Genomic DNA, 26646 nt, shown 5'->3' with positions numbered 1-26646 from the left:
ATGGGAGGAACCGGAGACTCTAAACCATCACAGGACACAATTGATCAAGAAATCTCATAATTTCAAAGACTAATCGACCGGGGTTATACAGACATGAAGCCAGGATTCAAAAGGGGATTCTATGCATATGATACATTATTCATCTGGAAGCTCATCTATCTGGAAGTCTTCACTTAAAAATCGCCTGGAGTAGTGCATTCAGCTCGGAACTCAGGAATTTTATACAGCTCTTTGTCTAGAAATCAATTGAAATTATGTATTCTTTTGGAAATATGAAGCACGCCAGATGTTATCTGCAGAATGATTCATCAAGACGAGGCTTAACTTCACGAGATGAGCAAGGAATGCTTGAATAAAGTTTATACTTAATGCTCGAAAGCATTTCAGAAGGAGTGTTCTTAAACCAACATAGTAAAGAAGTAAGTAAGTATCAAAATTTTCTTATACATCGCAAGTACTTAATTACTAAGCTTTAATTACACTTCTTTTCATTACTAGTTTTTCTATTACAAGTCTTTTATGAACAAATCTCTTTAGACATTTGGAAAAGGACCTTTTAAATCGGCGGGCAGTTCTTCGTTAAGCCTGCGTCGATTTATAAAAGAAAGGGGAGGTTCCTTGGGTAGATAGCCACCCTCTCTTAATTATTGAAGAACTTCCGATACGGAATGATTCAAAGAACCCACTCTCCTGCGGACAAATTCTTGGGCAAAGGCTGAAGACTTTAAATAAGCCAGTCGCCACTCCTCCCATCGACTCTTCTCTTGCTCCTTATAGCTTTGGAAATCAGCTTGCAGCTTTGTGTTTTGATCTTTCAAAGCATCCTTCTCTGATTTAAGCTGCTCCAATTCCTTTTGTAGCAGTGACAATTCAACATCTTGAGCTTTCCTTTGTTCTTGTTCCTGTAGGATAGTGAAATCATGAGAGGCTAGGTCTTGAGCTTGGTCATAAAGATAGACATTATGAAGCTTCTCTACTTTCTCTAAAAAGAGACTTTTATGAGAAGCATCCGAGAGAGCTTTCTCTTTTAAATCCATCTCTAGTCGAAGACCAGAATGTAGCCGATCCACCTGTAATTCTAAAGTTCTTCTGGCAAGCTCTTTATCTTTCAATAATTGCTGACACTCCTCCAATTCTTGTTTCAAGGTCCCCAACTGTTGATTTTGTAAGGCCACTTTCTCTTGCAACTGAGCCATATCGCTGTTGGAATAAGGTGAAGTAGCCTTCAACGTCTCCAGTTGAGCTTTTAATTTATTGTTCTCATGGTCCTTAGCTGTGAGTAGCTGGTCGATATGTAGACTCGAGGCAAGAAACTAAACAAAAGGATGATGTAAGTTAAAAATGAAGGTAAAAAGTTGATAACATATAACTAGAAATACTTACAGCCACTGCCTGACGACTATGGCGATCAGCTCGATGTGGAAGACTAAGGTCTCTTAGTTGTTCGTAACCCTGCATCCAAGATTCGGCTAATAGACCTTGTAGTTGCAGAGAACCATAACTAGGTGGACTAGAGGGTTGTCCCAATTGAGAAGGTAAACCCGCAGCCTGTTTAAATAAAGGACGAGGAAGGGAGGAGGAAGGAGGCGAAGAAGAAGAAGATGCAATAGAAGGGAAAAGAATAGTAGAAACAAGAGAAGCAGAGGAAGAGCTAGATGGAATAGAAGGTGATAGTGTAGGGGGAGCTGATGCAGTTGTGGGAACACTAACAGTCGAGGGAATGGCACCGGGAGAAGATCTCCGGCAAGGTGTCCGTTTTGCTCGAGGCCTAGAAGCCAAGGGAGGCAAGGCCAATGCCAAAGATGCAGAGGACACAGAAGGGATAACGGTCGCCTTAGAAGCAGAAGCAGAGGGAGCTGAAATAATAGAAGAAGAAGGGATAAGTAGACCGGGTCTCATCATCCTAAGAGCAGGATTAGAGATAATATGGGTTGGAGTTATCGGTGTCTTACCTCTCTCGAGAGAAATGGGCGCCGGGACAAGAGGAGCTTGCACAAAAGTACCAAAGAAATCACTAAAGGGAGAAGCCTCAGTAAGATTTGGCTTTTTAACTAAGGTAACAAAGGGTTCTTCTTCTTCCTCTTCCATGGTTGCGATAGCCTCTGCCCGTTGTTCTTCTTCAGATAGTAAACCCAAGGTGGAAAAATTGGGACCCGATCGGCGGTCGCGTAACCATTCTTCTCCAAGATTATTCATAAAAGACTTAGTCATGGCAGGATTCTTGTACATAAAGGCTGGAAGAAGAACATCAGCTGAAACATAGGAATTAAACATCATTATAAAAGAGATGTATTAATCAGTAAATATGGATTGAGATGTTTTTACATACCAAAGGATCCATCCAAAGGGGTGTCAATCTTGCCTATTCCGAAAGGAAACATTAAACCCTCCACAATTAGATGCGGCAAGCTGAATTTTACTCCCCTCAATTTAGGTAGAGCAGAAGCAACAGAGGGATCGTCAAGAAGATCATGGGTGCTAGGAAGTGGAGGTAAGTCATGTATCCATTGAATAGGAAACGGATGGGGAAAGGGAGACGCATATAGAAAAATTTATGATACCATTCCTCCTGAGGAGGAATGCGGTTGAACAAAATAGCCTTGGGACGAGATTGGAATTTAATAACACCAACATCCACGCGACGAGGAATGAAGAAGTGATGAAAAAGACGTGGAGACAAGGGGAAATCTAACAGTTTAGATACCCCAATAAAACCCATAAGAATGGAAAAGGATTGAGGGACAAACTGGTTGAGTGGGATATTAAAATAATGGCTGACATTACAGAAAAAAGGGTGAAGAGGAAAGTGAAAACCCTATAGGACTTGGTCTCGGAAGATAGATATACACCCTAAAGGAGGAAGATGCGGACCCTCATGAGGAGCAGGACGGATTATATAAGAAGGAAAATCATAGGTCGCCTGCAAGTCCACTTCTTTTGTATCTATAAAGTTAGAAACACACGAGAGAAACCATGCGGGAGGAGAAACGGCCATAGAGCGACGATAAAATGAAAGAGGAATCAAGGAAGAAGGGCAATAGATGAAGGAAAGCGGAAGAAAACTTCGTAAACCCTTGTTTCTCTTCTGGCCTTGTGCTAAAACCCCCAAACAGAAACAGCAGAAAGAAAAAGGAAAGTAAAAGGTACTTAGAATGCCAATCGTCATAAATGAGTAATAATATTAAAGAATAAAATCAAGAGGAAGAAGTAAAGTTAAGTAATCTACCTCGGAAAATGTGTGAAGTTTCCCTAGAAGTAATTCTTCAGAGAGTTTGACAAGTACAGAGAAAAATTAGTCCAGTAATTATAAGTTTAGGGTATGAGTGTAATAAAATAAAAGTTGAGCACCAGATATTAGTTAACAGATGAGACTTGGTTAAAGGATACCGGATGAGGTCTGTAGATATGAATCGGACGGTTCTGATAGATCGGCTGAGACAAAGATCACCCAAATGTATCGACCAAAGGCTTATCATAATGAGTCAAATAATATACACTATGATAAAACCATATGAGACTCGATTAATACGTAAAAAAGACATATGAAGACATAGGGGTAAACCAATCAAATGAAATAAATCGACCGATATTAGGGACATCATGATAAAACTGTGTCAAATTAGGTGAGACATAACTACACTATGAAATATCGGGCGATATTTATCAATCTTGATATATACCGTCCGATCATGGGGAAACGATCTAAGACGTGACAATCTGTTGGGAAAGGTTGTATGGTGACAAACCAAGCAACATTGGACACATTTATACAAAACAGATAACTACCATAAGAAAGAGTAAAATTAACAACAAAAAGAGAATAATCAGCGTTATGTGAGATTTTCATTACAGAATTTCTGCTCTCCTCTTTACAAGAATTAAAATTTAGGTCAAAGTCAGCTTAGGGTACAGATCAGGGGGTTTGTTCTCAATAAGTCTGCGACGGTTTAGGAAATTAGGAGGAGGGACACGAGCTAAGTAGCTCTCCTCTTGTAACTGGTGAACCGCCTCTTTCGCTCCTGCAGTAAAGGCCGACAAGATGGACTTCACGATCGGCCTGTTGAATTCGGGAGATTCAATCATGGCCGTGGCCCACTCCTTATAACGAGTATCTTCATTACCCTTGTAAACCACCAGAGCCATTTGAGAAGTCTTTAATTCAGCTTCTTTTGCAGAAACCTCGGTCTTGACTGAGTTAAGGGAGGTGTTCAAGGAAGTTATTTCATCTTCCTTCAACTACAGGGCTTTGAGTTTTTCAGTTAATTCTGCTTCATAATTATCCTTTAGTTCACCAAGTTTGGAAGTCAATTCTTGGTTAAGGTCCGTAACTGATTTAAATTTTGTCTGAAGACTTTCAATTTGTGCTTTGAGTTGTTTCTTGGCAGCAGCAGAAAACGTAGCAGAAGATAACTCAGCAACCTCTTGTTTTAGCCTATCATTTTCAGATCTTAACCTCTTGTTCTCAGTATATAAGTTGTGCAGTAGTCGAGAAAAACCCATATTTTCTATCCATCGCTGGAAGTATAATGAAAAGCCATAAGATAACAGTTGAGAAATAGAAAGCAGGCGTTAGTAAGCACACCTGATTCTCCTTATGAGAAAAGCGATCAACTGCCTCAGGAATAGAAAGCTCTTCAAAAGGGGGACGAATTTCATCCCAAGCGCTAGCAAAGGAACCTCCTAGAAGTATGGGGAGAATAGGAATAGTAGAAGAACTAGTAGAAAAGGAGGAAGTAGGAATAGATGGAGGAGCAAAGTCTAAATAAGAAGAAGGTGAGGAAGGCAAAGACCCAGAAGTTGGAATAGATAGGGGAAAAGTGAAAGATACATCACCGGGAGTGCTAGCATTAGAGAAGGGTGAGACAAGAAAACTAAGGGAAGGATAGAGTTCCGCCAATGTCGGCTCATCAAAAGGAAGGTCAGCCGAAGCAAAATCTTCTGAAACTAACTCGTCAGTAGGGAGGGTGAGCCTCCTTTTTGATGGGGGAGCTCTAGTAAGTTTGCGCCCTGGGCGTTTACCCTTAGAAAGTTCAATTATCGATTTACCAGAGCTATCAGGAGACGTGAGCTCAATGAGGGGAAGAGGGGCAGAGGAGGAGACAACAGCAGCCGCTGGTGAAGTAACAGCGGGTACAGGATTGGGAAGGATCTCTGCAGAAGGATCTCCAAGAGCTTCAAGAGCTTCAAGAGCGCCCAAAGAACTGGGTGCTTCAGCTAAAGGAGCTGGTTCTTCAATTGGAGGGGGAAGAACAATAGCAGCCAGAAGTTCGACTTCTTTGGCGCAAATAACATCCTCTTCCAGACGTAGTTCTTCGTCAATCAAAGCATCATAGAAGCTATCCACTACATAGAGAAGAAAAATAGTTTAGTTAGTTAAAAATAAGAAGCAAGAAATAAGGTGTTACCTAAAGGAACTCGAGTATCAGGTCTGACAGGGCTTAAGCCAAACAAGTATAGGAGATCAACTCGTAGCCACTTAAGAATAGAAAGTCGATGATTTAACAATTTCTCACAATAGATAGAGAAAGAAGGATGAAGATGAAACTCCTTGACGTCGGGCAAGGGGGCAAGAAAGATTTCCAAGCATGAGACCAAGGAATGGGTCCTGGAAACTTTAAGAAGAAAAAACGAGATTTCCAGGCTTTGAGAGACGAGGGCATATCCTCAAAAAGAATCATTTTAGTCCATGAATGAAACAAGAAAACACCCAGTTCTGAACATTTGGGATAAGAGAACATGAAGAAATTTTGAAGAGTAGGAGGAATATCCCGCAAACGAAACAACATGCAAGTACCGCATACATAACGAAATGCGTTGGGGGCAAATTGTTGCAAAGGAATATCAAAATACTGGCTTATTTCAATCAAGAAAGGAGGAATGGGGAACCTTAAGCCCCCTATCAACTGGTCCCTGAAAAAGGTCACGCAATTATCAGGGGGACAATGAGGACGATCAGTTGATTTTGGGATTATGATACCGTATTCCCGGGGAATTTCATACTGACGACGGATAGCTAGCCTCACATTTTTATCAAAGGAAGAAGACATATGGACATACCAAGGAGCAATTGCTTCCTCAGCCATGGACAAAAGTATAGGCTAGTGAAGCAATAGATTACTTACTGAAGACAAGAAAAGAGATCGTCGAGAAACGGTGAGCTCGGGATTTGGTTGAAGGCAGCAACAAGAAAAGAACTCTAGAGAAGAAAAAAAGAAGGGACAAAGTTTAAAAGGAGACGAAGGGTTTAGGGTTTGAAAAGCACATAATTGTCGTCAGATCAAAACACTTGTATCTCAGCAGACACTGAGGATCACAATAGAAAGGCAAAAGACCTACGTGATGTGGCGGTCAGAAAAAGTATGTGTCATACCATCATAAAAACATTTATATCGGATGTGATAGGTTGGATCACGCTGGGGTTGGTAACGTCTCGGGGTACGCTTCTAACATTCTCTCACCCGAAGAAGAGCCAATCACCAGCTAGGAAGCTTCGAAAGAAAACGTAATTAACTGGACATGATAAAGTGAAAAGGACTGATTTTCTTGACTAAAGTCCAAGCTAAGGACAAAAACATTTAAGGATGGAGATTTAGGTGAATGACAAATTTTGAATTAACGTCCTTATGAAATACAAACTAATATTGATCAAAATAATTTTATATTAGCCGATATAACTTTGGTTATGCTAGGTAGGTATAATATTGATGTCAATCAACGAAACAATGTTGGCTGGCATAATATTAACCATGATATAGAAGTATGCCAACAATTAAGATAGCCTCAGTCATGATAAATGACACGTAGGATATGCAGAGAGGTAATGAATACAACATCACATTTATTCTTGTAAATTACAGAAGGACTCAATAGAATCATTTAATTCAATACAAGAGTTTGTTGTTACACTTAGAATCTGATCAAGTACATAACATTACATTTTCCCTCAGAACAGTAAACCTCAGATAGATAACAAAGTTTACAAACACAAGCTCTTGAAACACTTAGAAAATTTTAATCCCACTGGATTCAAACTTACCATCGAGCGGAGATGGAAAAATTTTACCTCACCCAGGCTTGTCAAGGCGCATAAGTGACAAAATTCTGCCCGGGACGAAGAAAGCAACAAAGTAGAAAAACTCAAGGGCAGGGGGAAGGAGAAAGGTCCATACAGACCATGACGGAAAAGTAAATGTAAAAATCACTTCCCCTCTCAAGCCCTAGAGCTCTGCAAGTGGAGCAACCAAGCATATCCCAAGGGTAACATGTGTTGTGCCCTTCACACAACACCCATGGGTCATTTGACTGCCCCTCTATGAGTAGCAAAAATCTCTCTGAAGTTTCTTGAGTCCTTCAGAGCATCGGCATCTTTGGATGAAAAGTTTGAATTGTGAAGCTTCATCTCTTAAGACAATCCCTTGAACCCTAGGGGTAGCCAGAGCAAAAATCCCAATAAACTCATATATAGATCTCACCTTGTCCGAAAAAAGTCACCCCCAAAGAGGAAGATCCGAGACCATAACCTTAGCAATAAAAGATGGCAAGGAAGGAAAAGAACTGAGATGGGTGGTGGATGAAGAGAAGGTTGTAACCCTATTTAAAGGATCAAAAGGCTCACAGGATCACTATACTTGGTTTAGTGAGACAGTTGTACACAAAATCTGTGAGGTCATTTCAATATCTGGAGCAGAGTCACGGGTAGGAAAAGACAAAATCAGGCTTATGTCTAGTCAGTCGTCTACACCTCCTTCGACTAGACTTGAAGGGAAGGCTAGTGATATGGGTTAAGTTTTGTGGGTCCCCCGATGAGGAAAGGAAAGGAGGTAAGAAAATCAAAGGAGGTAGGCTAATATCGGCCAGGACATACCTCAGTAAGAGGTAAGGTTATATCGACCGAAATATACTTCCCAGGAGGAAGATCTATATACCTCAAAGGAGGTAGGCTAATATCGGCCGGGACATACCTCAGTAAGAGGTAAGGCTATATCGACCGAAATATACTTCCCAGGAGGAATATCTATATACCTCAAAGGAGGTAGGCTAGTATCGACCGGGACATACCTCAGTAAGAGGTAAGGTTATATCGACCGAAATATACTTCCCAGGAGGAAGATCTATATACCTCAAAGGAGGTAGGCTAATATCGGTCGGGACATACCTCGGTAAGAGGTAAGGCTATATCGATCGAAATATACTTCCCAGGAGGAAGATATATATACCTCAAAGGAGGTAGGCTAATATCGGCTGGGACATACCTCAGTAAGAGGTAAGGCTATATCGACCGAAATATACTTCCCAGGAGGAAGATCTATATACCTCAAAGGAGGTAGGCTAATATCGACCGAGACATACCTCAATAAGAGGTAAGGTTATATCGACCGAAATATACTTCCCAGGAGGAAGATCTATATACCTCAAAGGAGGTAGACTAATATCGGTCGGAACATACCTCAATAAGAGGTAAGGTTATATCGACCGAAATATACTTCCCAGGAGGTAGGCTAATATCGGCCGGGACATAAAGAAGTAAGGCTATATCGACCGAAATATGCTTCCTAGGAGAAAGATATATATACCTCAAAGGAGGTAGGCTAATATCGGTCGGGAGATACTTTTGAAAGCATGTAGAATAGTATCGATCGCGACATACCCGGAAGAAAGAAGGTTAATATCAGCCAAGTCAACCAACACCATGGAAAAATACCTGATAAAATGTGGCTTATTGCTAGGTAGGATAAATAACATAGAGGGGCGCAGACAGAAGCCTCATGAGGAAGAATAGAGATAAATATTTCAAATAAGATAATTAATAAAGATATCCACAATACATGACTATATGACAAGTGTTATATATTTTGGCGGGAAATGTGTTTTTATTATTTTGCAGGTACTAAACGACAAAGAAGGTACATCTGGGGTACAAAAAAGATTCCTTAAAAGTCATTTACTACAAGTACATAGCTGATGTCATCTCATAACAAACTCTAATAAACCGGGGTCCACTTCATGACTACGGAGGTTATATGAAGTGGTATAAAAAGGGGAATCCTCTCCGTTGGCAAGGTAAGTTCACATTATCGCGCACACTCATAACCCTATTTTTGTCGACTACTGTTCATCTCCTTCTTCCTTCTTCCACACTTAGAGAGATCACTAACTTGAGTGTCGGAAGGCCTAGCCAGGGATTCCCACCCCGGTCTTAGGTCACTGACGATAGTGTTGGTTGGTCTCTTGTGCACAGGAAGTCTTGGAAGCTTCGGATCTAGGTTTCTTCTCTTCAAATTTGGATTTCTTCTTTATCATCGGGTCTTCGTGCGAGGAAAACCTCCGGTGACTATTTTTTCCCGACCCTCTTTGGATTTCTCGGATTGGTATTCTGCGGACATTATTCTTCATCAGCACGGTGGGTTTCTTTCTTCCGGATCTTCGTCATGTCCAGCTTCTCAAACAGGATCATGGTACAACAATCATTGTTGTATGGAACTATTTGTTCTATGGACTTGTATGCATTTGATATTTTAAGATTTGATATTGTTTTGTAGATTAATTTGATGTGTAAAATGTTAATTAGGATGTGTGATATGTTAAATTAGATGTGTAGTATGTTTCTATTGTAAACATGTATGTTGTATTGTATTAACACGTTAAATTACGGAAACAAATAAAATCTGGTCAAACTTTCCAGATTTAGGGATGAATTTGACGACGAAAATAATTCGTTGCCAATTTATCGAAAATACTATGTAACAATAATATCGTGACGAATTGATTTTCGTCCCAAAATTTGTCCCAAAATTTAGGACGAATAGCTGAATTCGTCCTAGATTCTCGAGCGAAAATCAATTCGTCACAATATTCATCCCAGATTCTGGGACGAAACCACAGATTCATTAGGGATGAATCCACAAATTCATCCCAGATTTTGGGACAAATTCTGGGACAAAAATTAATTTATTGCAGATTACCAATGAAATTATTATTCATCCCCAAATTTTGTCCACCCGCATTCAAGAACGAAATATTTTTTTTGTTGTCAAATTTGGGACGAATTTTTTTGTGCAAAATCAGCAACAAATTTGGCGACAAACCGAAACTTTGTTTCTAAATATAGCAACGAAATCTAAGTTTCGTTGTAGAATGTTTGCAACGAATTTTATTTTTTTTGTAAAATTTACAACGAATTTGGTAACAAAAAGATAATTCGTCCTAGAATTCATCCTAAATTTAAGGACGACAGATGAAAAATTTTTCAAATTTTCTTTATAAATTCATCTTAAAATTTATCCTAGATTAGAATTTTTTTTTTTTTTTTTTTTTAGTGTTAAACGCTTCACCTTTCCTTTTTCCTCGCACCTCAATCATTCTGCACTCCAAGATTCTGAAATCTGCAAGTGAAGTTGTGCTGGCTGTTCTTCTCTGTCTCAATAATGACTGGACAAAGATATCCTATTTTTAAGTTAAAAGACAGTTCAAAAACTCTGGATTTATCTGTTTACAAACTGTTAACTCGATGCACTTTCTAAGGGAAAAAAATACAGTAATTAAATATATAAAGCATTTCTCTAGAAAGCCTTAAAAAACATCTGGAAATATGTTTAGGAAATAGTTGGTGGGAAAAGAGAAGATGACTCTCTAAAATCTTCAACCCTTTTCAATTTAAAATAGTTTGTAAAGTAATTAAATTGTCTTGTGAACTATTCCAACCTCTTCTAAACAAACTCCAACTAATAAAATCCTTCAATGGCAGATTCTTATTCTTGTTCCTATAGAATTAACAATTAACTGTCCGATTATGACACCCTCCTCTTGCAACTAACCATATATTCTTCTTCCAATCTTTCCTAATGAACCATGATTATTCTTAGTCAAGGCAATAGTCATTAGGATATTCTTCATGCTAAAGGCTTGAGGAATACAGTAAACAATCGCATAAATGTTCTTGCAAGCTAAGACTCAACTACTTCATCACATGATTTTCTTATTTTACTATGATAGTTATAGTTATGCCTACTCAGTAAGTATGACAATAAATTTGCTACTACCTCATCTTAATTAATAATCAATACATAGTGAAATCTTCATACGAAAGCACCAAAACACAAGCTCATAGAAGTAGAAAGCATAGCATGCAAATTCACATTGGAATCACTGCCTAAAGAAACGCTTATTTAGGTATCCAATCCCATCGCATTCTAGTTTAATGCTGCTGAGATTCATGTCAAAATAGTTTAAGATCATTGGAGAAGTGAGCTGCAAACGACTCCATCTCAGGCTTTGACAGTACCAGCCCAATCTCCACTGCGCCTTGCTCGTCTCTGCTCTCCGACACAGAAATGGCTCCCACCCATGTTATAGACGGCATGTCCACCTTCGCCGGTCGTCCCCACCCGAAGTCCACGTCATAGACCTTGAACCTAGGCGACCCTGCCACGCTCAGCGGCTGCTGCAACCCAATCTCCTGGTACTTCTCCGGCCACTTCTCTGCGTCTTTTACTGGGCCGGCTTTGAACCGCTCGATGGCTTCTCCGATAATTCGAGCCGCCGTCTGAAACCCATCCTCTCCAGCAAGGTCGCCGGCCTTCGCCTCCGCGAAGTAGCCACCGACGCAGTTACCGAAGTACTCTGCCGGGAGCGGCGGCTGCAGCCGTTCCCTGCAGTTTCCAGGAAATGCAAAGTGAACGGTCTTGTCCTCGTCGTAGGCTCGCGCTTTGACGAGGCAAACCCACGCATAGGCGTAGACCACCAAGATGGTGGAGCAGCGGAAGGAGTTAGCTTCGGAGGAGACCGCCTCCTTGAGCTTTCGGATGTCGTCTGACTTTAGGGTGACAGTACCGACGACGGCGTCCGGTGGAGCGAACTGAATCATCATCGACTCGATGGATTGAGCGTCGGATGCGAGGCTGTTAAAGAACTTGGTGTACAAATCATTAGGATTGGGAACCGAGCTACGATCGAAGAAGGGCGGCGCCGGCGCCACCTTTTCTTTCCCTGCTGTCCTACACGCCCAGGACGACACGAACCGGGTGGAGCTGGACCCGTCGCATGCGGCGTGGTGGACGGTCACGGCCACGACCACGCCTCTGTTTGGGAACAGAGTCACCTGCACGGCCATCACCTTCCGGCCGCCATCGTCGGGGTCAGGCAGTTGGGGGATCAAGGGAACTAACCCGGTGTATTCCCGTGCGTGACTCCCCGAGAGTTGGCCGAAGTCTCCATCATGCTCGGCGACGGTGAAGGAAACAGAGTCACCCTCCGTGTAGTGTATCTCGTACTTGGTGTCGCTCCCAGGGGTGAGGCGGATCTTTCCGGCGAGCGGGAAGAATTCCCGAAGCGTGGAAGAGAGGGCGGACTTGAGAGGAGGGAGGACGGAGTCGAGGAAGTAGGAGGTCGGGTGAGGGAAAGGGTAGAAGAAAACGCGTTGCACTGGGCCAGAGTAAAGCCAACCGATGTCAAAAAAGGTGTGCGAGAGAGAGGATTCGGGCACCGATCCCGGCGGAGGGGCCACTGTAGAGCTCTCAAGGACTCTAACTCCCGGTGCTCCTTCCGGCATTCTGGAGATAGGTTGCAGGTGCCGGCTCTGTTTGGGGGAGTCAGGACTTGGACTTGACGCTTAACAAGTCTTAGACAGCATTAATTTATAGGCCAAGCCAGAGGTGCGCTTCCTCATTTCACTTGTTTGTTTATTATATTATTTGTTAGTTATTTGTTGGGGTCTCTGAATCCAATGGTTTACTTAGTTGCCATCTTTGACTTTGAATCAGGACAATTCACAAAGGAAGTAGATTCTTCTTTTCCGAATGCATCTAACTTTTTTTTCGGTAAATCTATCTAGCGAGCTGATTGACCATAATTAAATTATAATATATGAATATAATTAATATATAAGAATGATATTATTAAAATATTTTTATAATGATTTACAAAATATATTCTGATTCTAATCATTTAGCATTTTCTTTGTTTTATTATGTATTCCGTCCGATCAGATTAATTTTGAAAGCGGACCACTGAACCTCACTTGTCAACAAAATTTGAATGGAAATAATCATACGAAGAGGACGAAAAGAAATTTTATTGTACATAGTTCTTAGACCTGGTTCTTAGTCAAGTCTGCTTTTTTAAGGTAGATCTCCTAGTTAAATAAAAAAAACTAGATCAACTGATGGACTATGTATAATTATAATTAAATCATGGTCATAATTTGATCATAATTAATTGTGATCTTTTACTGAGTTTATCGTTATCCTAGTTATAGTTTAATTCAGAGTAGGTGGGCGTAGGCCACCCCGAAAGCCGCCAGTGGTGGGCAAGTGGTCAAGCTGTCGGGCGCCGAGCGAGGGGCGACATCTGGCCATCTGTCCCGACCTAAACTATAACCTAAGGGACGATGAACTCAGAGATAGATCGTAACCAATTGCGATCAGATCGCGACAAGTAGTCAATCCCCTGATTCATTTTTGTGGACTAGAGGATCTCTACTCTTTTTTATTTATGGTTGGTTTATATTATATTAATGATGTGAATATATAAATGAGAGAGGTTCTCTCACGCATGAATGTGCAGGAATACAAACTTAAGACTTAAATTATGCTGAACCAATTTGATTTGTATGTGAGCACGATCTATGCACGTCAAATGTCGGACCATATAGAACAAAATTTATTCAAGTGGAATAACTAATATTTTACCACGTGAATAATTTTTTTACTTGTTGCTCAAACAAGACGAATGCATTAATTGATGATTAATGGAAAATCCATAATCGACGGGCATTTCCAATCAGACAGGTTGATGGCGGTCATTTGAATGTTGCAAAGGTATAAACTTCTATATAAGGAGATTGTGACCAAGAACAAAAGAATAGAGCTAGAAGTAAAGAAATCTATTCACCTCGTTCCCCTCTTCCTTCTTTCTGTTGAACACTCTGCTCGACGGATCCTATTAGTAGCATTTGGGTACGAACTAAGTTTGCCGCGACCATAAATGCTTATTGATATTCACGGTGTGGTATTGTATCTTGGAAAACAAACGACCCATGATAAATTCGAAGCACAATCGAAAGTAGGACGGATCTATTTTAAGAAAATTGTGTCAAATGTAGGCCTCGATATCTTCCTTTCGAGCTCAATAGGAGTACTTGACTCGACTAACTCATGAATACTCGGACTCGACAAGAGTAGTCGACTCAACTGACTCATGAGTACTCAGACTCAGCAAAAGGACTCGGCTAACTCAGGAGTATTCGGACTCGACAGGAGCATTCAACACTTGTTAGCTCGGCCAAGTGCTTCATTAGCTCAACCTTGGGCATCTCAGCTTGGCCTTAGGCAATTTAGCTCAGCCATGGGCATCTCTACACGGCCTCAGCTCGAACTCAGATAGCTCAACTCGGGTAATTTTACTCACCCTTAGCTCAGCTTTAACTCGGATAGCTCATCTCAGCCTCGGACCAGCTCATCTCGACCAAGTCATCCACACAACCCAGCTTTCAAGCCAGCTCTTCCTTCTTGCTTGACAGCTTAAAATTATCAGCTCAGGTCATCTCAACAAGTATGAAATTGAACTTTGAGTATATTTTAATTCAAGAACTCTCTTATAATCTCCAGTGAGCAAGCTTTATTGTGGAAGATTGTCTAACAAACCATTAGATAAATTCAAAAATACAGATAGTGTTGGGGAGCCCGATGTGAGTACGTGCTAAAATATATTTCGTAAACATGCACAGTGAAAATTCAAAACAATAATAAATCTAATTTATTACAGCATACACACAACACGTATACAAGGATACATCTCATGCCAACATAATCACAATATAAAATTTTACGAAATTAAAGTTAGACTAGGCATACCAGACGAATGATGCAAAGTGAAAAAGGCATCAACCAAGCGACACTTGAAAGTCTTACCTCTATTCATATCCATGCCAAGTGATTGTCAAGATGACTTTAGAAGTCATGAGTTTTGTCTTTGTCTTCAATACTATCTAATGATCGAGGATAACATAATCTGAGAGAAGGATCAAAGCTCGATGCGTCAGCACAAATCAAGCAAGTAGAACAACACTTAAGGGTTGCTATTCCAGTGTTACAATGGGTCTATACCTGTTGTTTGGTGGCCGGAGAGGGTCCCTACATAGGTGGAGGGCCGGCCGGGGAGGACGGATGGCTGGCGATGCTTGGGAGGCTCCGATGGCAATGGAACAACCCCGTCCAAAGGGGATGTCGGCGATGGACAGCAACGTACAACTACTGTCTACTGGCTTGGCGTTAGATGTCGACATCCATGTGTAGGCGATGACCGGCCAGAGGGAGGTGGTTGGTCAAAGCAGCTGGGGCGGTTGTAGCAAACCAAGGAGAGGTCCTCTCCTTGGTGGTTGGCAGCAAGGAGGAGGAGAAGAGGAGCAATTCCAAAAACCTAACGATTAGGTTTAATTCAATTGAATTTATTAATTTTTCTTCCAACTCTATATCAATATATAGATTTCATATATGGTTTTAATGAGCAAGCCCAAACCCAACCCAATAAGCCTTAACTAAAACACAACCCATTAAGCTTTTGGTTCAGTTCAAAATCAAAATTATTTTAATTAAAATCAAATCAATTGGGTTTATAATTATACCAAAGAGGGTCCAAATCATCTTCAAAAGACGTGGCCCACCTGCGTGTAATGCATGACCTTACTCATACCCTTAAGCTATAGGACAAACGTTACTCTTTCCTCGTACATTTAATTTTTTCGGCATTCTTACCTGTTACATGCTGCTTAGTCCTTAAATCTATTCTAACCTGTTATGACTGGTAGGATATGACTTGTAGTCACGTAGGGTCGAAGGGAGTCTGAAGCTTCTAGTGAGTCTGGGTCGTGTGGCCCTGACAGCTATTGCACTCCCAACTGACACAGGGCACGGTCGTGCGAGGGTTGCACGGTCATGACCCTTGGTAGAGGATGAAAGGGGCACATCTGTGTGAACCCACACGACCGTGTCACTTCGGTCGAGAGAAAGAGAGACACGGCCGTGTGGAATCACACGGCCATGTAGCATTGGCCGAAGAGAGGAGGTGCCCGGCCGTGTGATTCCACACGGCCGTGTCACCTCGACCGAGAGGAAGAAGGGCACGACCATGTAGAATCACATGGTCGTGTCACCTTGGTCGAGAGGAGGAAGGGCACGGTCATGTGGAACTACACGACCGTGTCACCTTGGTCGAGAGGAGGAAGGGCAAGGTTGTGTGAACCCACACGGCTGTGCCACGGGCCGTGCGGAGGATCCCCCTTTGCTATCGGAAAAGCTTGTTCTCCTCTTTTTCACTTTCACTTACCATTCAAATTTTGCCAAGCCGTCAATTTCATTCTAAATCGATTAATGCCAGTATCTTATATAAAACGGAGAGAAGAAAACAAACTAAAGTTCTACACGTTCTCCATAGCAACAAACTCTCTGATCTCTTTCCATTGTTCCATCACACACACATACACCCCCAAGCACTGCTCCTGCTGCCCCCTCCTACTCGAGCTTTCCTTTACCTTTATCTGCAGTACAAGTAAATGCAAATCTATAAGCGGATGCTTAGTAAGTACCATCTACTCACAAAATGATACACTAATAGAGGATATACTTTTTAGACTACTTGAAGAAAAATGTAACATTGTAAACATGCTTTTGCCAGTAGTTCAGACTAAAACCGTACTTCGAAAATACGTACATGACATGTATTTTCAAACCAGTTTATCATGCAAACCATCAACTAAAAATTATGCTAGTAACGAAATAAAAACAGGCATCTTGGCATATTATTGCGTTTATCACTGTTGTACTACGTAACTCAAATTCTCAACTTAGGAAAACTTCTACTAAGACAAACCATGAAGTTTAAAAACTTTATATTGCATAATAGTAAAAATAATACTCACTTGCTTGGGCCCCACATTGTACCATTTTGCGCACATCCTTAATAAGATCCGAGGTAGCTAATCTTGAACCCATTAAGGTACTACTAGGTGGTCTAGGAGCCTAGGAGCGATCTAGGAGCCTACCCAAGGACCTTGTGTCCAGTCATGTCTTTCTAAAGTAAAATACTTCCTTTTAACTATTAATTTCTTATACTTGCACTTGCTTGGCATTTAACCAAACACCTTATGTGTGCTTAATTGCCCCATACTTATAGGGAATTACTTTAGGCACTTGATTATACTTCTTAGTCCCAAAACTTAATGGGAAGCAAACCAAGATGATCTAACCATGCTCTTAATCCCAAAACTTTATAGGGTATCTTACATCTCATAGCATCTATCTCCTTTAACATGCAACACGTTTAAAACATATCGTAACATGTATTAACGAAGCTACTCATACTGCAGGTGAGAGGTACTTACATCCTTTCACTAGATCTTACGATTATAAGGTGCAAGGAAGACCCCAAAATCCTCTCTCGTGTGCCTTAATCTCTGAGTCGCCCTCCTTTTGAGTCGTACCTCCTTGGGACAAACTCTCCCTTAGATTCCCTCCTTTGAAAGCTCTAAGACTTGGAGCCCTAGGTTTCCTTGGCCGAAACTTGAAGGGAGGGAGAAGAGGATTCAGCTAGAGAGGAAAAAGGAGGCGGAAGATTAGGTTTTTTGATCTCATCCAACCCCTTTTATACTAAGTGGAAATTGGAGCGTCTCTTCGCACATAATCCACATATAAGGAATTGTTTCATATTGTCATGTGATGCTTTACCACCACCTAATGGCTACTTAAACAAATTTCAAGCAAGAGGTCTCGGGTTCAAATCCTAGTCCGGGCCATTTATGTATATATTTTTATTTCTTTTCTTTTCTTCTATTTCTTTTTGCACTTTGTAAAAATAAAGGAAATTTACGGGTGTTACAATTCCTCATACCTTATAAAAAGTTTATCTTCGAACTTAGAACAAGTGTGGATATTTCCGTCTCATATCATCCTCGCGTTCCCAAGTTATCTCTTCATACTGTTGTCCTTGCCACAGCACTTTCACTAACGGTATCTCTTTGTTCCTCAGCTTCTTAACTTCTCGATCTATTATCTGAATAGGTCGACTTTCATAACTGAGGTTCTCTCAAACTTGTATCGTCTGTGGCTCAATCATTTGATTCACATCGGGAACATGCTTCTTCAGCATTAAGACATGAAATACATTATGAATGACTATTTCTTGAGGTAGTTCCAGCTCATACACTACCTTGCCAACCCTTTTGGTGATCCGGTACGGCCCCACATAACGTGGACTCAACTTTCCCTTCTTTCCAAACCTCATTACTCCTTTTATAGGAGCTACTTTGAGGAACACTAAATCCCCCACATCAAATTCTAGTGGTCTACGACGTACATCTGCATAGCTCTTCTGCTGGCTCTGAGCAGTTTCTATCCTCTGGCGAATGTTCTGAATAACTTTGGTGGTGTCCTCGATAAGATCTGTCTGGAGTCCCATTTCTCTCTTTTCACCGTCTTCGTACCAGCATATAGGAGATCTATATCTCCTCCCATATAGGGCCTCATAGGGTGACATTCCAATAGTAGCTTGATAGCTGTTATTATATGCAAATTCTGCTAAGCATAGGTATCGACACCAGCTCCCTTTAAAATTTAAGGCACAAGCCCGTAGCATATCCTCCAGGACTTGATTTACTCATTCTGTTTGCCCCTTTGTTTAAGGATGAAATGTTGTGCTAAACCGCAGCTTAGTGCCAAGAGCTCTCTGAGCACACTCCCAGAAGTGTGAAGTGAAGCGACCATATCTATCAGAAATTATGGTTTTGGGGACGCCATGCAATCTGATAACCTCTTTAACATACAGTTGTACTAATTGTTTTATGGAGTATGATGTTATGATAGCTAGAAAATGAGTGGAGTTGGTCAATCTATCCACTATTACCGAGATAGCATCGAATCCATTCACAGTCCTGGGTAGTTCTACTATGAAGTCCATAGATATATCCTCCCACTTCCATTCTGAATCTGGATAGGCTGCAGAACTCTGCCCGGTCTCTGATATTCTGCTTTAACCCGTTGGCATGTCAGGCAGGTACTGATATATCTTGCAAAAAAAAGTCAACTTAGTTGACTTTCCTGGTCTGGGCGCTCGGACTAAAAAAGTCAACTTAGTTGACTTTCCTCGTTTGGGTGTCCGGACTTGAATTTTATCCGGATCGCATTTGACCATGATCCTTTACGAAGGGGATAAAATATTATTCCCCTCCAGGCGCCTGAAACCCTTCCAAGCTTCCCGAGCAAGGCTATATAAGCAGCCTTGCTCCCAAAACTAAACAACAACCAGAAATATCCAAACAATACTTATGCGCTTTTACTTTTCTGTTTAGCTTCATCTTTCTGTGCGTTCATTGCTGTAAAGAGACTTCTCCACCTGAAGGAGATTTTTAGTATACTTTAACTTCCTTGGATTAACAACCTCCCCGGTTGTAACCAAGTAAATTCTTGGTGCCTATTTTATTTTAGTTTCTTTATTATTCTTTTATGCAAGTGTCTATTTTAATTAAGTTATAAGTCTGAGAAAGATTCGTTTGCTTGATTTGTGCAGGGGCTATTCACCCTCCTCTAGTTGGTCGCCGAGGGTCCTAATAAATGGTATCATAGCCAAGTTGCTTCAGGAGGATTAACCGTCGATCGAAGCAAAGATGATGGTCGGAGCTAGCATCTACCCACCAGTATTTGAGGGAGAGTTCGCATTTTGGAAGCGACGAATGGAGGTATTTCTTAAAATAGATTTTAATATTTTATTAATAATGAAATATGATTATGAAGCACCAAAGAACATAAACAGAGAAGAAATTGAAAAACACCTTTGGACCAAAAAGCAGCGTGATGACTTTACGTAAAACGATAAGGCTGAATATCATCTAATAAGCGTACTACCAGTGGAGGATCTTGACAGAATCGACAACTACCAAAGTTCAAAAGAACTTTGGGAAAAGTTCTTGAAGCTCTACGAAGAACCAATTGAAGTTGAATCCAACTCCTCGATGGACACTGAGTCATCGTCAGAAGAATTCAAGACCGAAGAAATTGTTGGGACAACCCTTATAGCTGAATTCCTTCCTGAGGACACAGAAAGCTCATCCCAGATAAGCATCGATGAAGGGGGAGAATCTTCGTAGGAAAGTAGCTCTACAAGGGGAGCATCAGAAGTCGACAAGGTAAGTCAGGTACGGTCTCTATCTCTTGACCAAATGTTTCAACTTATAAAAATATTATCGAAAGATACTTGCAAATTAGAAATTGAAAATAAAAAATTATTAACAGAGAATAATGGGTTAAAAGGAACTCTAGCAACAGCTTGTCGATTAGAGGATTTCGACAAACTAAAAATAGAAAATGAAATGTTAAAGGAACAAATACAAACTTTAAAAGTTTTTGCATGTTCAAAATTCTCTGCTTCAAATTTTAGAAAGTATAATAGACTAAATTAGAAATTTAAATATCACAATAGATAGATTAGAAAATTGTCAAAAAAGCATGTACCTAAAAAATTTCTTGTTAATCTAGTAGGAAGAAATCTATTTTGGATTCCAAAATCATGATTGTATTATTATTATTTTTTTTTGCAATTGAATTTCTTTAACTACTAAATTCCTTTTGAGTTTAATTATTGTTCAAAATTAATTTGATTCTATTTTTTTTTAGAAAGAGGAACTCAATATTCATCTATAGAAAAATCTCATTTTTTAACATTTGAATTTTGTTATTTAAAATTTTTTATTTCGCAAGAATTATCCCTACTACTTAAGAAAATTTTTCTGAATTTTTTTTAGTTATTTATCTAAATAAATTTTTTAAAAAAGGAATTTTTGAAATCTTAAATATATATTTTCTTCTGTCAAAATGTATGCTCTATTTTTCAGAAAATATTTCAAGATTTCTAAAATTATCTTAAGGCTTTCAATTTCAATTTTTTTTTTTTTTTTGGAGTATTCTCTTATACTTTGTTTAAGATTCATAATTTTTCTTTCCAAGTCATTTTAACTTGATTAATTCAAAGTTTTTTTAAAAAAAACTTTCTTATTTTTGAAAAATTACTCTTAGATTATTTTTGGTAGCCCATTTTTTATGTGATCAAAGGGGGTGAAGGAAAGATTAAGTCTAAAGGGAGGTAGCTTAACTTTTTTGGTACCCCATTTCAAATTTTTGCATTTAATTACAAATTATTATCTTTACTTTATGATTAGTTTACCCTAACTTAATTTGGGTTGCTCACATTAAAAAAGAGAGATTGTTGGTACCCCAAGGTAGTTTTGATGTGATCAAACAAGTTAGGTTAGGTCCTATTGTGTTTACCCTGTGTCTAAGTGTGCAGGAACTTAGGAGCATAGGGAGTCGAGCAAAAGATATAGCTAGCGAGAAGGACGACACGGAAGAGAGCCGACGGGTTCGGTGCATCTGAGGGACGAGGTGCTGCGGAAGAGTATATTGGTGGACGAGAATAGATCGTGCGGTGTTTCCGAGGGACGAGAAGCCAGAGCGGAAGATTGCTCGAGGAGCAAAATGTTGGGGTTGCAAGGTTGCAAACATAGTCCCACATTGAAAATACATGGGAAAGATCATGTGTTTATAAGAAAAAGATATCTCCATTTGACATGAGGCCTTTTGGGGAGAGCCCAAGAGCAAAACTATGAGGGCTTAGGCCTAAAGTGGACAATATCATGCAATTGTGGAGATATCTAAATTTTTTTCGATTCTACAATTGGTATCAAAGTCTGGACTACCAGAAGGTTTAACCGCCGATTGTGCACAAGAGTTATAATCTGATTGAACCATGTGGGTACAATATTGACCTCGAACAAAAAAAGTGGGGGCTCCTATGTTCGGATCAAGAGGACCAGACACCTGGTAGAAAGTCCTAGTTGCGGCTAGGCAAGGAAGTCCTAGTAGGTCGAGTGGGCCGAGGGGCAGGAAGACTTGGTGGGTCGAGGATCAGACGTGGGAAGCTTGTGGTCCTTTGTTTGAGGGGGGATTGTTGGGGTTGCAAGGTTGCAAACATAATCCCACATTGAAAACACATGGGAAAGATCATGAATTTATAAGAGAAAGATATCTCCATTTGGCATGAGGTCTTTTGGGGAGAGCCTAAGAGAAAAATCATGAGAACTTAGGCCCAAAGTGAATAATATCATGCAATTGTGGAGATATTTAAATTTTTTTCGATCCTGCACAAAAGACACAGCTAGTGAGAAGGTCGGCACGGGAGAGAGCTAACGGGCTCGGTGCATCCGAGGGAGCCCTATTCCGGATGGCCGAAATCACCCAAGCGAGTGGAGCCGGAGTTGAAGACCTAGACCGAGGTGAGCAAAATCGGAGTGGAATGCTCGGACTGTAAAAGTCAACTTGGTTGGCTTTCCTGGTCCGGACACCCGGACTCGAATTTTATCCGGATTGCCTTTGACCACGATATGTTGCGAAGGGGATAAAATTTTATCCCCCTCCAGGCCCCTGGAACCCTTCCAAGCGCCCCGAGCAAGGCTATATAAGCAGCCATGCTCCCAAACCTAAACAACAGCCAGAAAAATCCAAACAACACTTGTGCGCTTTTACTTTTCTATTTAGCTTCGTCTTTCTGTGCGTTAATTGCTGTAAAGAGGCTTCTCCGTCTGAAGGAGATTTTTAGTGTGCTTTAACTTCCTTGGATTAACAACCTCCTCGGTTATAACCAAGTAAATTCTCAGTGCCTCTTTTCTTTTAGTTTCTTTATTATTCTTTTATGTAAGTGTTTATTTTAATTAAGTTATAAGTCCGAGAAAAGTTCGTTTGCTTGATTTGTGCAAGGATTATTCACCTCCCCTCTAACCGGCGACCAAGAGTCCTAACACATGGAATACATTTCATAGTACATTCATGACATAAATGTCATGGTATAAACTTGGCACAATTATCATGGTATAAACATGGTATAAACAAGGCATAATTATGGCATAATTATCATGGTATAAACATGTTTCTATAATTAGGAATTTAGTTTCCATAAACCAAAAATTCCATAATTATAATTGAAACAATATGGTAAAATTTCAAATTTGGAAGTTCCTAATTAAATTAGGAAACTACTTTGAAAATTTTAAGAAATAATTTTCAAATTTGGAAATTTCTAATCGGATTAGGAAACAACTTCTAAATTTTAAAAATTTATAATGGGATTAGGAAACTACCGCTAAATTTTAAAAATTCCTAACAGATTAGGAAACAATTTCTAAAATTAGAATTTTTTAATAGATTAGGAAACAATTTCTATAATTAAAATTTCCAAATGGATAAGGAAATAATTACCAATATTAGAATTTCCTTACAAACTAGTAAACAATTTCTAAAATTAAAATTCTCTGACAAATTAGAAAATAATTTCTAAAATTAAAATTTCCTAATCGGACATGAAATATGCGGATAACAACATTGGTGCTACTAGGTGCAACTTCGGTCTTTTATGAGAAAACTTATGACAAGCAAACAAGATCTACGATCTATGTTGAAAATACAAAAGACTCTGATACACTTGTTGGGGTTTACATTGAAAATTACATATGTTTTACAATAAAACACATAGTGGAAGAGAAAATGATTTTCTTATAGAGATTACATGCATCCCAAAATGACAAGACCATACATGTGGAAGGTATAATCATAGATCAAGACAAGTTTACAAGTAATACCTTTCTTATGACGTTTAGAGGAAAAGACATCAACTAGTAAGCCTCACAAGACTTGCCTCTATTAGTCTCCATGCCAAATTGTCTTCAAGACGACTTCACAAGCCAAAAGTTACCTCTCCACTTGGTACTAGCCAAATCACGGAGATGGCAAAAGAGAGGAGAAGGGTCGGTGACACCATGAGGAACTGGTAGCAAGGGGGAGGACAACAATTCTGGGAGGCACAAGGGTGAAGCTAACCAACCTTTTTGGACAACACACTAAGGAACATGGTTGCAATGGGAGTCAGTGACACCAAAAGGGAAGTAGCACTAGAATGGGCAGCGACAACAAAAGAAGAGGAGAAAAAAATAAAAACCCTTAACCTGTTGCTCCATGAAGAGGTCTTTTATACCTCTTCATTAAGACTTGAGGTTTAAGCCCACATCACGTGTGTTGTTCCACTTACATCATAGCAAATACTTTCCATATTTGCCCTTTTCGCCTAGTCCAACTAGAATTAATTTCTCTCTCTTTGAGAATCTTATTCTTTAACTTATTTTTAAGTTTTTAAGACATACTCATTATGTATATGACCTAAAAGATTTTCAGTTATGTTAGTTGTCCATAATTAATCATTAATTATAAATCGGTAATGAGTGATACTTAGTAGTACATCATGATCCCTAATTGATCAAAAAGTCACAATTAACTTCATAACATATTTTGAACCCTTCAGTAGCTACAGTTATTAGTGCTTTTATTCATTTCACTCATCTTATATCCACTTAGTTTAGGACATGGTCTATATGTCAGAGTTCATTAGGCTGATTATGTCACACCTAACTAAGTTATAGTTCCTTATCCTATGAATTCGAATTACACAAAAACATATGTCCAAGAAGACCTTCTTCTTGATATGTTTGCTTTGGTCAAAGGCTTATGAGTAATAATCTTAACAAGAGGTCATATATTGTATGTTTCCTTATAGAAGGAGTAGTGAATCATTTTTTTGACTATTTAAATACCTTCGGACATTTGACTTATACTCAATTATCCTAGACCTACACTTTCTAGGAGATGTTATGTTAAGATATAAAAGTATAAGTCTTCGTGACAAAGATGACTTGAATACCTTAAGTTTACAGAAACTTGTACTTTAGCTGCAAGGAGATCTTCATCGACATGTAAAGAACAACATAAAATCTCATTGTAGGTCACATATAATAAACTAGTTATCCTTAACTAACATCTATATATTAACTCTCAACATTCCTATGTTTCCAACCAGTGAAGATTAGTTGTTTGGATAAATCAAGGAATATACTATGTGCTAGTTTCACATAGTTGACGATGTCCAGTTTTATTAATTAATCGACTAAGGAAGATTTCAATACATACATAATTATACATGATGAGATATCATTAATTATGATTTAATCATAATTTCTCTCATACTATGAATTATATGGTAAACTTCATTAATTGAGTTTAACATCGAATCATAATTATATATATATAATTCACACCTTAATAATGAATTTTATTTATTAAATAAATAAGACAACATTTAAATGACGATTACCTTTAGGATATTTTTCAAATATAATAAAAACAACCATTAATATCTTCAAGTAAACTTGTCTTTCACGAAGATCCCAACTTGCTCAACCTACTATTATGAATCGATTTGCCCAACCCACAACTTGGTCAAGTTTATCTTGGTTAATCGAGTCAATCTTTCCCGTTTGACTAGTCAATTCTCCTATCTGATCCATTCTATTCGAATAATGCTTAATATAGTCGGTCAGATAGACTTGATTAACTTAACTAAACCCACTTAATTAATTTAATCCACTCAATTCAACTAATTATTATTTAAGATATAATATATAAAAAATAATTATTCTTGGAATAATTAAATAATATTATTTTATAGATTTAGTATAGAGATTTTTTTTCCATGTATATTAGGAGAGTTTTCTTAGGATTTGAATTTCCTATAGCTGTCAACTCATTTCTGGTTAGGAATCCATGATTTAGATGGGTTCTAGTTTATTTTATGGGAGTAGAAAAGTGATAATTTGGTTCAGTATCATCGATTTTCTAATTAGATATATGAAGATAAATTACAGGAGATAGATTTTAGAACTGCCCTTTACATGAGATAGATTAGGTACCAAAGGGACAATTTATCCATTAAAATTGATCCAAATTAGCAACCGTACCCATCAACTGTTCTAGTTTATTCTAGAACCAATACGAGTACTCTGCACTTTTCTTCAACCATTGATGACGCCGCTGAATCGGAGTTTGACCGTCAATTTGTAAATTTAGAGGAATTAATTTGTATCAGGACGGAAGAAGTGTTCTACGACACAAATTGTATTAGACTACGTAAACAAATGAGGCGTTCAAATATATTACAGTGCATAACTTTTCTTTTTTATTTAAGGCAGACAAGGAACATGGCTCTAAATGAGTAGTCAATGTGGCCCAGACAAGTTCTCCCACCTTCCTTCTAGAATAATATTATGAACCCCCAGCTTCTAGAAGCCGTTCAAATTTTTTGTTTTCTAACTTCTCATTTTAAAAAAATAAGCAAAAAGAAAAAAAATATATATAAAAAAGCATTATTTTAGTTATTATACAAAAAAAAAAAATCAATTTTAAAGAATATCAAAACAATATCCTCTCAGATTTTTTTATCGTAAAAAAATATTTATTTTAATACTAAAACTTACACAACATAATTGTACTTATTTTATCAAAATTATCATGTAAACATGAGACATTGTTATATTAAAATATATTTTTAAATTTGAACAAAGTTATTTAAATTGATTAAAATCATTCTAATTTGTCAAATTTACTTTAATATTATTGTAGTAGTTTTTTTTCTAAAAAAGATACAAATGTATCAATGTGTAAAGTTTTATTTAAAATAGCTGCAATGTGTAGAGTTTATTCAAAATTGCTATAAATTATAACAACTTTA

General features: G+C 38.9%; 1 protein-coding gene across 1 annotated transcript; it reads right to left on the bottom strand.

Moving 5' to 3' along the window:
- Positions 1–11215: 11215 nt before the first annotated feature.
- LOC122050459 (phenolic glucoside malonyltransferase 2-like) lies at positions 11216–12547 on the bottom strand. The gene has a single exon (XM_042611361.1). The coding sequence runs from the start codon at positions 12545–12547 to the stop codon at positions 11216–11218; it is 1332 nt and encodes a 443-aa protein (XP_042467295.1).
- Positions 12548–26646: the final 14099 nt, after the last annotated feature.

Source organism: Zingiber officinale, chromosome 3A (assembly GCF_018446385.1).
Source record: "Zingiber officinale cultivar Zhangliang chromosome 3A, Zo_v1.1, whole genome shotgun sequence".
NCBI lineage: Eukaryota > Viridiplantae > Streptophyta > Magnoliopsida > Zingiberales > Zingiberaceae > Zingiber > Zingiber officinale.
This window is presented reverse-complemented; position numbering and strand designations above follow the sequence as displayed.